Here is a 10,908-nt window from a genome sequence, read left to right as displayed (position 1 = left end):
ACTGATTTCCTTGTAGAATGAAATTAATGCCAAACTTAATGCCAATCCTGAACTGCATGGGGAGGAACCAAATCCCAATGACCTGTATTCAACATTGTTTCCGAAAGCAAAGAAATCAACAAGGTATGGTCTAGGCATGGTAGTTGGTGGCAAAGGATCAGAAAATCTAGCTGAAGCACTAGCAGCTCTTGAAGAGAGTAGGAAAGAGACCAGAGACCTCAAGCGTGTGGTCGAGAACATGGCGCGAAAGACTGATATCATAGAAAGTCAATTGAGTCAACTAATGCTAGTGTACCAAGCTAGCCAGAAAATACAAGACAACCAGCAACAGCAACAGCAGACAGGTGAAGAGGGAATGGAAGGTATTCCTACAATCCAGGTAGACTACAACTTCTTCATTCAAGAGTAATTACATGGTCAACAGTATCTTCCTACATACTGGGCATATCTAAATTTGTGATATGATTGGCCTAATGTAGGTTACCAAGCCAAATGTTGAGAAAGTCACTAGCAGTGAGGTTACAGGTTGCAAAGCAATTGTAAGACGCAGCTTCTTCTTGCATGATCTGTATTGTAATCATACTATCCAGATGGTGCAGCTAAGTATTTGATAATTTTGTTTAAATGCAGGAAACTAGATCAACTGAAGAAACACTTGTGAGAAGAAGCCAAAAACCTAGTCATACCTCAGAAGTTGGAGGATCTCAAGCTAAGGTAAAGTATCGACACTTTCATGTCCACTTGGCTACTAGATGGTCATGTTAATTGTGTGCACTGATTGTTGAAATGCAGGAAACTAGATCAACTGAAGAAACACTTGTGAGAAGAAGCCAAAAACCTAGTCATACCTCAGAAGTTGGAGGATCTCAAGCTAAGGTAAAGTATCGACACTTTCATGTCCACTTGGCTACTAGATGGTCATGTTAATTGTGTGCACTGATTGTTGAAATGCAGGAAACTAGATCAATCGAAGAAACACTTGTGAGAAGAAGCCAAAAACCTAGTCATACCTCAGAAGTTGGAGGATCTCAAGCTAAGGTAAAGTATCGACACTTTCATGTCCACTTGGCTACTAGATGGTCATGTTAATTGTGTGCACTGATTGTTGAAATGTAGGCCACCACAACTCATGAAGATAGAAGAGCCAGAAAAATAAAGGAAAGAAAGAGTGTGAAGAACCTAATAGTTCTGTACCAAAGGTATGAGCTGGTAACATTGGTATATTTTTAACTGGTGATAGTAGAAATGGTTATAATAATGTTATCATATTATTGGTAATTGAAGGTACCAAGACAGGAAGCAATTTATACCCAGGAAGCAATTTATAGCCAGGAAGATGTATACAGCCAGGAAACAATGTATAACCAGGAAGTAGAAGGGAATCACTCAAAGACTACTTACAAGCAACTAGAGGCAAAGGTTAGAAATTATTCCAGCAGTTGTACTTACTAAATGTTTGATGCAATAACTGAGGCTTATAGGGTGATATAATAAAATGTGCAGACAGCAAGTGTGAACAAAATCATTAAAACTGTTAAAATGGAGAAGGCACAGGAGAATAGGATGAAAAACAGTGAGGTGAAGAAGAGAAAGAACAAAGGGCCAGTCAAGGTGACAAAAGGGATGGATGTAGCATTGACTTCACCATACAGTGAAGCAGTGGTTGCTCTTGGGACAGTTCAGAATGCAGACACAGATGAATTCATCGAAGTTATGATCAACATGGTCTTGAAGAGAACCACAAGGTTACCACAAGCAAAGGGGAGAATGACACTACTAGGTCATGCTGAGGCACGCTCAGTCCAGCGGCCAAGAAAAAATGTAAGTTCCACTAGCCTCTTGCCTCTTGAGAATGTCAATTATCACTTGTACTCCACATGATCAGCCTTGTTTCCATCAGCCTTGTTTCCATCACTTGTACTCTTGCCTCTTGAAAATGTAAGTTTACTGTCATGAATCGACCATGTGACACAAAACATGCTTGCAGATCAGCACTGAAGAAGTGGACATGGACATAACTCATGCATCAATTATGAGCTGCATGGACAAGAACTTGCGCATTCATTCCAGATCAGATGGTAAGGTGCTGACATTGGAGGAACAAGCAGCAAATCGGGAAATGAGGAGGAGGGCAGAAAACCCTGACAGCCAGACAACTAAGAGGAGGAGAACCTTCACCTTCAAATCAAAAGCCTCCATAGGTGATGGAAACAAGGCTGATGATGTGTGACCAGGCCTATGCTTGCTTGCTTGTAAGTTATACAATGTGTTGCTTGCTGATGCTGGATGCTTGTAAGTTATGACTGGATGCTTGCTTGTAAGTTATGACTGAATGCTTGCCTGTAAGTTATGACTGAATGTGTTTTATGACTGGATGTTTCAAAATGTTGACTAAATGCTTGCTTGTAAGTTATGACGGAATGATACTGATGAATTGCTTGATGTCTGCTGGCAGTCCAGTAATAGCTATGAAATGCCGGCAAAAACTATTAACGGCATCTCTGTCGCGTGCCAGAAATGGTTTCCGCGACGTTTCCAGCTTGTGCCAGGAAAAGATTCCGCGGCATCTACAAAATGTGCCGGCAAAAACCTTTCACGGCACAGATGAAACGTGCCGGCAAAACTCTGAACAGGCACAAACTGATCTGCCTGAAATAGCTATTACTGGCACCAGTTCCTGTGCCTTGATATATATACCGCGGCATCACTTTTTTGTGCCAGCAATATGGGTACCTGACGCAGTGCGACACGCTGACGCTGACCAGCTCCGAAACCGTCACCAGCTTCCAGTTCGGCTGCAGGGAGAACGAGGGCATGATAGTACGGCCAGGCCTTCTCGTACTGCTTCCCGCCCACCAATACCTCATCCGGGTTCCTCACGCTCGGCGCGCCGAGCAGCATGGAGGGCTTCTTGTCGACGCCGATGTTCAGATGGGGAACCGCGCCGACGTTCTACGGCGTGCTCCTACAGGACATAGCCGTGGACGGGAACCTCCTCAACATACCACCCTCCGTCTTCTCCGACCGGTCGGTGATGAGCGCCGGAACCATCATCTCGCGGCTGCCGGCGGCGGCGTACGCGGCGCACTCGACAGCGTTCAAGGCCGGCATGACCCAGTACACGGCGGCGCCGCCCAGGAACATACTGGACACGTGCTTCGACTTCACAGGGCTGACCAGCATCACGATACCGATCATTACGCTGGTGTTCGACGGCGGCGTGGCCGTCGACCTCGATGGTAATGGGATTCTTATCGCCGACTGCCTTGCCTTCGCTGCCGCCACCACCCCAGACGGTGTCCCTAGCATCATCGGCAACGTGCAGCAAAGGACGATCGAGGTGCTGCTCGACGTCGGCCAGAGCGTCGTTGGGTTCCGGCCAGGCGCCTGCTGATCACGCATCTTCGGTAACTGCACCATATACTTGTATGTGATTGCGACTTGCGTGGTAATGGTCGCGAAGAGCTCGCTTCTATATACGAAATAATTGAGTTTCAGTCCTTTTGGATTGACCGGGCTTTTAGGGTTAAACCAAAGTTCCTTCCAATCCAAAGAGACTGAGTCGTGTTAGAGTGCACCCGACAAGCTTTAAATTTTTTTTCGATAAAGGATGTTTTATTACTTTGATAAGCAATTACATCCAGCCTCTGCATAACCAGGATGCACACAGCTGTTTCAACAGTCCAGAACGAGCATTAAAAGAAAAAAGGCGAAATACATATCGAGACGATAAACTATATAACGCCTAAGGCAAGTGTGGAGCTTCAATCCGTAGACTATGCTGCCACCCATGTCGGGAAAAAGTATCCCTCGCCGTAGCCTCCAACCGTGTACAGACCTCCGTAAATAGGTCTTGGTTCTCCGCCCGCTGAAGAGGTAACCATGAACGGAGAATACCTGTACATCTGTAGATGACCTGCAACAAAGAACAGTTTTTATCGTTAAAAATCTTGTCATTTCTACATAGCCATAGCGCCCAGATAACTGCAAGCGCCCCCACCCTAAGAAGCAACTTAAACCTTGCATCAACACCATGAAGCCAATTGCCAAAGACATTTGCCACACTAGTCGGGGGATACAGGGTAGACGCTAGTTGGATAACTGACCATATAGATTTCGCAAAACTACATGGGTTATATTTGTCAACTACTACCGGTTTGAATGTGTTATTTTGTGACAGTTGCATGATGATATGCTTCGTTAGTTAAGTCGTTGTAAGTATTTGGTACGTAGCTCGGCCTCCATTTGCAATTTTTGGCTATGTTTAAGACTTCATACACCGGTGTGGCTTGTAATAAGATGCTTTCTTGAATGCAGGTTTTCGCAATTTTGCTTCATATATATTTTGTGATTAAGGCCAAGATCAATTCAGCCATGATTCTCATATATATTTCGCTTCACATTATTTGTTCATTACTCTTATGCCATTTGCCTCCTAGCCTTCATCTCTCGGTGTCTTGTTGGCCCAGCATAGTACTTTTGTTATTCGTGTTCTTTCCGATCTCAATGCATTTTACCGCTTCACCAGAAATTTTCGATGCCCCTACTATACTCCAGCTTGGTAGTTTCGACCGCTTGTTCAGTGTTGAGCCCTGAGATTTGATGGCGGACTTGAAAAGCCACCCGGATGCTTTAATTAAACGGAGGGAGTACAATAGAAGAACAGTGCTTTCGGTGCAAAGTGTACATACCGTATAACCTTTTTTAAAAAAAACTCGTGGCACTAGGTCCATGATGCTAATTAGTACTTCAAACCAGGGTCGGGTCACTATTTGACCATAGGAGAGGCCAAGAATACAACTACCACATAAGAGATATTACCCAAGAATATACTAAGTGTTGAATATATCATCCATACTAAACTAAACTATAACTTTTATATTAGTCTGACTATAGATTTACGCCCACGCGAGCCATCGAACATGTAAACTTTCAATTCATATATTTTATGTTAATTTGATCCATTACATTATTCAGTTAGTTGGTTATATAAGTCTGTATTAAGTAGCTACTTCAGTGTTGACATAACAATCTGGCTTTGCAGATAAAAAAACAATCTGGCTTTGCTAAGGGACTACAAAACCAACCCATTAACATATCATGCACGAGAAAGACGACCTAAATAAAACCTGTCAACTAATTGTTAGTATGTGGAGTTCTTCCCCGAATTAGCTCTGATGCATAGGTGTGAGGTGTGTGTGTGTGATAGAGAGAGAATCTGGTACAATAGATGAGAGTTTACCGTTGTTTTCGGTGTATTTTGGGATGATAATTGCGTGGGTATGGTGCAGTGGAGGGGAATTTATTGTGGTTTTGAGTGCATTCTGGGATATGGTACCATGTTTCGTGACATTTTCCTTTCAGTAGACTAGTTGTTCAATAGAAGCATGTGTTTGGCGGGATGAGAAAGAAGCACACAAATACACAAATTATATACATGTCAAGGTATACTTTTCATTTCGCGTTTGTTTTTTACTATGACACTTCGTTCGTTACAAACAATCGTTACAAAACGTTCGAAAAAGAAGCCCTTGAAGATTTACCTAGTCTCCCACATCATCCATGGGGTACGATCCACCAACAAAAATACTACTCTCTACGTTTCACAATTCTTGTCATCTTTTCAGTAATTTAATTAAACGTTAGGACAAAAATTATAAAACTGATAGACTACCGCACTGGCGGAGCTTCAAGGGGGCGACCGCCGGTCGCCCCCCTAGCAAAAAAGAAAATTTCAGCCTACCCCTTTGATACATTACTCGTACGTCCCTTCTTCCACTTGGGAGATTCGTGTGGGACGAGTAGGTTTTCTCTCTTGATTCCTACACTTGGATGCAGGCCTGGTTGTGCGTGTGGCTATGCGGGTTGGCCGGTGGCACGGTTGGCGGCAGCGGAAAGCCATAGATTGATCGATGGTTGCGGCTCGTCTATTTACTGTCGCGTGCAGGCGCGCCAAAGCCGCCCGCAGGGAGGAACACGGCATCCTCTCGCCTTGCTTCAAGTTCCAAACTGTTCGCAGGTGCAGCAAGCTTTTCCCCACCTCCTTTGTGCCAACATGTAAATTTATCCTTATCTATTGCAGCACCTCTTTTGATTTTTCTTTTAGTTCTGATTCTTACATCCTATAGTTGGGGCAAGTTCTAATTAGGTTCTAAATCATGAAGAGGTACAACTAATTAACTAAGAAGATACTTTCATGAAAAATGCAGCAGCGAAAAGAATCTAGTAGGATTGATGACGGACAGTCAAACTCTATGGTTACGCAATACTTTGGTATAGTTCCTTTTTTTGTTTGTTTTGAAGTAGCTTATACATATTGATAATTCGAAAAATAAGCTACTAGTATATATTGATGTTAAAAGTACAGCTATTTATGTATTACGATTTGGCAAGCCAAAAATATGCATGCCATTTTGCATCTTCGCCCCTCCTAACATTTCGTTCAAGCTCCGCCGCTGGACTACCGTACCTTTTCATATTTGAAAAGTTGTCGCACTCATATGTTATCCAAAGGGAATGCAAAGAACGGGGTTCTTGTCTTTGTGACGATGGTGTCGGGATAACAACCATTGTCCACTGACGAGTGAAATGAGCCCGTGTTGCGGAGCAAAAGAGTCGTCCATCTTTTTCTCCAGGTCCCACACTTTGTCCACGATGACTTTGGCGCACCGCTCGGGTCAGATTACGTCCAGAGCAGCCGCTAGCAAACGAAGAGTATGGTGCCGCCCTCCTAACTCTACACTGGTTATCGATCATCAGTTGCTCGTCCAGTCATTGACCGCGACACACCAAAATTCAGACGAATGGTGTCGAGCGTCAACACGCCACTCTCTGGTTAGCTCGATTAATTATTCCCCGCTGAAACTGTATTCCATGATCTACATCCACCAACCAAATTAAGAACCTAGCTAATCATCGTGATTGCCCGTATGCGTCTACCTTCTCGTATACGTACACTACACGGTGTACCATGTACCGTATGTTCGTTTATACACCTACATACTCCTAGTGTCATCAAATAAGGTCAAATAATCGATGAGTGGATGGATCAGCTAGCAGGCGCCGGGCATGAACCCGACGGAGCTGCCGTCGAAGCGCACGGCGACGGACCGCTGCTGCACGTTCCCGAGGATGGCCGCGTCGCCGTCGCCGGCGTTCGGCGCGAACGCGAGGCAGCCGCTCGACAGGATCCCTGGCGCCTCCAGGGCCAGCGTGGCGCCGCCGCCGAACACGAGCGCCACCGTCGGCAGCGTCACGGCGTCGTACCGGCTGAAGTTGTAGCACGTGTCGAGGATCCCGATGGGCGGCGCGGACGGGTACCCGTAGCGCGCCATGGCGGCGCGGAACGTGGACCTGAGCGCCGCGTACGCCGTGGGCGGCAGCCGCGTGACCACCGTGCCCGTGTCCACCACCGTGCCACCCGCGAACACCGACGTCGGCACGCCCCCCACCGCCTGCCCGCCGACGCTGATACCCGTGAGCATCACCATGTAGAACGTCGGCGCGTTCCACGCCGTGAGGAGCGCCGTGGTCGCGAACCCCGACGCGGTGCTCGGCGCGCCCAGCGTCAGGTACCCCGTGGAGGTCTCCTTGGGTGGGAGGCAGTAGGAGAAGACCCCGCCGTACGCGCCCGCCGCCTGCGACTTGAGGGACATGGACTGCCGGCCGAGCCCTAGCAGCCCGTCGATGCCGGCGAACAGCCCCGTCTGCGCGTAGCCGCATCCGAAGAGGAACGGCGAAAGCGTGTTCCCCGGGGACAGCGTCAGCGTGTCGGAGCCGTACACGCCGGTGGTGTTGGAGCCGTCGCCGTAGCTGACCACGTACCTGCACTGCGACGAGGAGCAGCCCTCCCCGAAGATCTCCAGCTCCAGGCACGCGTCCGCGGCGCAGGGCACGGCGGAGTAGGTGGACGAGCCGGCCGGGTCGAAGAGCGGGTCCTTCTGGCTGTAGCACGCGGGCGGGGCGCAGGGCTTGCACTGCACCCACGACACGTCGCTGCCCGTGTCCAGCTCCACCGTCTGCGGCACGCCCGGCGTGCCCAGGATCACCGTCACCACGTACTGCAGCGTGCCGATGGAGTACCCCATGGTGGCCGGCACCGTCGCGGGCCTGGAACTGGCGGTCAGCTTCAGGTTACCGTTGGATCCCCGCGCGCCGGACACCCTCCGCTGGATGTACTCCGCGCGGCGCTGGTCCGCGCGTAGCACCTCGGCGAACGGCGGCCCCGGCTGCACCGACGACCGCGACGGCGCCGCGCAGGGCCCGTGCCTGTGCGCCAGCCGCAGCACCGCCGACGTGCCGTTGATCAGCTGCCGCGGCGCGATCGCTGAAACCGCAAAGAATTCGAGGCAAGAAACTCAACCACTCTCCTCAAAAGCTACTAGCCACTAGCTAGCTAACTCTGTCGTTAAAACAAGTGGACACAGAAAAGCAAGCCGATCGCTACCTGGTGCGGGATCGTCGCAGGTAGTGCCCGACGCCGCGAGGCTGGCGGCGGAGACGGTGACGTAGCTCCCCGCCCCCACCCTCGCCGCGGCAACATGGCGGGGCAAGAAACAGAGGACGCCGGCGGCGAAGAGGAGCCATGACAGGAGGAGGACGCGGTGCAGCTGACTAGGGGAGACGACGAAGGCGGCCATGGCGCGACGCGATCGACGGGGACAAAACGCGGCGCCTAAATAAGGCGGACTGATTGGCCACCCGCCCGATTCATTCCACCCATCATGTCGGGCGTGGAATTTGGAATTCTTGCGTCCTGTAGCGGGGGTAGGAGGAGTTGCTGCTTTGTGTGTGATGGTGCTTGGTGCCTGGTCTTCTCCACTCCGCACCGAAACAGAGCTCTGAACGCGACGTAGGCGGGTCTTGTTTCGGTACGATCCCAATCCCAATCCCAACTACGAATGGGACGGTGGTTGCCTCCTGCACGCGCGTCTGGTACGTATGCACAAGTACGATTTGGGATCGATAACTGGAGAATGCGGTGGCTGGCATCGGCGTGACGTCCATGAGACCATGGTTCGCCAGTTTCGACGCAGTCAGCTTGTGAGCGACCCATGGCTGCTATTTGCACACTTGAGAGTAAACAAACAAAAGAAAAAACACGATGTACTCGTGTGCCAATTGCAGAATAGTGTGGAAGTTAGGATTCATTCAATAATTGGGAATTTTCCTAGGGTTACGGTTTATGTAAAACTAGAGATGTGGACTTCTAATTCATTGCATATGGCTAACATACAATCAAGATTAACATTAACCGTGCATGTTTAGAGAGCAACTCATAGCCAACATTAGCGCTAATCATGTCTAACAAAATCAAAATGAGCCTTATGAATTAACATAGTTTCCTAAACCATGATCTAACAACATCATCTTGATCAGACTATCGCATTAGGATACTAGTGCTAATAATCGAGCCATCTGAAAACGTTGTTGGACACAACAGAAAAGATCTATGTTGATTGTTTGTTTTGATTATCGAGTCTCCAAACACTGCAGAATACGTTGCACTTAACAACCGCCATGACACTACTACACTGACACATTTCCCTTTTTGTCGGAACCGGCATAATCCTAATTTTAACCCTAGAGAAAATTGAAATAAATAGTATAAGTTTATGCTGAACTATTGTACTTCAAACTTATATTTTTAGCAAGCTACAGTCTTAGCGACTATAAATTGTTGTTTGTTATTTGACATTATTAACAATGTACCGAAGTTTTCACATATTAGTTATAGTGATGCTTGTTATATAATTGTATGAAAAATACATTCGCATTGTGCATATTTTGTCCAATTTTGTACCACTATTCCCTTCACAAATTATTTACATTTGCATGAACTATGTGTTATTATACATATTTATGGTAGACATATATCAATCATATTATATCATCCTATCTGGAAATATCTAAAAAGTTATTTTGTGAGCGGGTAAAGATATTTATAGAAATCTCCATAGCATAAACTGAAACTCTAGAGTATAAATAGAATTGTTGGTAAGATTCGTAATTGTTTTTTCATGGTCACATGTGTTAGTTCAGTTATAATAGATTTAATTTAAGTTGACAATGTGTTTATATTGTGTACTTTGTATACTAAATAACTCTTCGCTAATAGTAGTCACAGACTAATAAATAATTATAATGCACTCTACAAGTTTTATGTCCAAACGACTTTGTTGGAGATATGCTAAATAGGTGGCGCATAGATGGTGGTTTGCCCTTTGGCCTAACTAAGCGGTTCAGTTGGTGATTGACTAAGGTGGAGAGCCCAATCAGTAACATGGGTGTAACAAATAATAACGAGTAGATTTTAAAGAAAAGTGTGGTTAATTTTAAAATTCACCAACCAACGAGAGTGCCGCAACATGTGCCCACTCGGCACCCAGCCAGGTGTGTTGGATAGAAGTCGTGCTAAAACGAGTTAAATGTGCCTCGTGCTAGCAAAGGCGTACACAAGGTTTTCAGTATGAGGATACCGTGTAGCCTCTTTCTATTGTGAGCAATATCGAATCGTAGAATTGTATCTTAGTAGCATGATACTGGGATTTAAATTTTTGAATATTTTTATGTACATATTTTAAAATATCTCAAAACAATTTAAAAGTAATTGTTAATTTAAATTTTGACCGTATTCCATGTCCTTTTATAGTGGTTTATCATGTAAATGTTGCATTTTATATGTTGAATAAAGACCAATGTCCAATATATGAATGAGTATAGCCAACTATAAACCCATAAAAAATAAGATCGATGCCCATAAATGTATCAAAGTTAGTACATATACAAATGGCTAGTTGAGTTTTTTTTGTCGCATACAAACTCCACTTTTATTCACATCTCACACAAACTAATGATACTTGTTTTATTTAAGTACTTGCTCCACCTTGCGACTCTAAACCAAAAATG

The 10,908-nt window shown here is 46.3% G+C and overlaps 2 protein-coding genes across 2 annotated transcripts; one reads left to right on the top strand and one right to left on the bottom strand.

The window, feature by feature from the left end:
* The first annotated feature begins 2,826 nt into the window (after window positions 1-2,826).
* On the top strand, window positions 2,827-3,458 carry LOC139832127 (aspartyl protease family protein At5g10770-like). The gene has a single exon (XM_071821638.1). The coding sequence runs from the start codon at window positions 2,900-2,902 to the stop codon at window positions 3,392-3,394; it is 495 nt and encodes a 164-aa protein (XP_071677739.1). The 5' UTR covers window positions 2,827-2,899; the 3' UTR covers window positions 3,395-3,458.
* Window positions 3,459-6,794: 3,336 nt separating this feature from the next.
* LOC127306385 (aspartyl protease family protein At5g10770-like) lies at window positions 6,795-8,919 on the bottom strand. Its single transcript, XM_051337009.2, has 2 exons — window positions 8,447-8,919; window positions 6,795-8,326 (listed from the first exon to the last, which is right to left on the bottom strand). Exons 1-2 carry the CDS (start codon window positions 8,637-8,639, stop codon window positions 7,053-7,055), a joined length of 1,467 nt encoding a protein of 488 aa, XP_051192969.1. The 5' UTR covers window positions 8,640-8,919; the 3' UTR covers window positions 6,795-7,052.
* Window positions 8,920-10,908: the final 1,989 nt, after the last annotated feature.

This window comes from Lolium perenne, chromosome 6 (assembly GCF_019359855.2).
Source record: "Lolium perenne isolate Kyuss_39 chromosome 6, Kyuss_2.0, whole genome shotgun sequence".
Taxonomy (NCBI): Eukaryota; Viridiplantae; Streptophyta; class Magnoliopsida; order Poales; family Poaceae; genus Lolium; species Lolium perenne.
This window is presented reverse-complemented; position numbering and strand designations above follow the sequence as displayed.

Coding starts and splice junctions, on each gene's coding strand:
- LOC139832127 (XM_071821638.1), top strand. CDS start 2,900: ATGGAGGGCTTCTTGTCGACGCCGATGTTCAGATGGGGAACCGCGCCG.
- LOC127306385 (XM_051337009.2), bottom strand. CDS start 8,639: ATGGCCGCCTTCGTCGTCTCCCCTAGTCAGCTGCACCGCGTCCTCCTC. Junction 8,327..8,446: donor CTGCGACGATCCCGCACCAG/GTAGCGATCGGC, acceptor TTGCGGTTTCAG/CGATCGCGCCGCGGCAGCTG.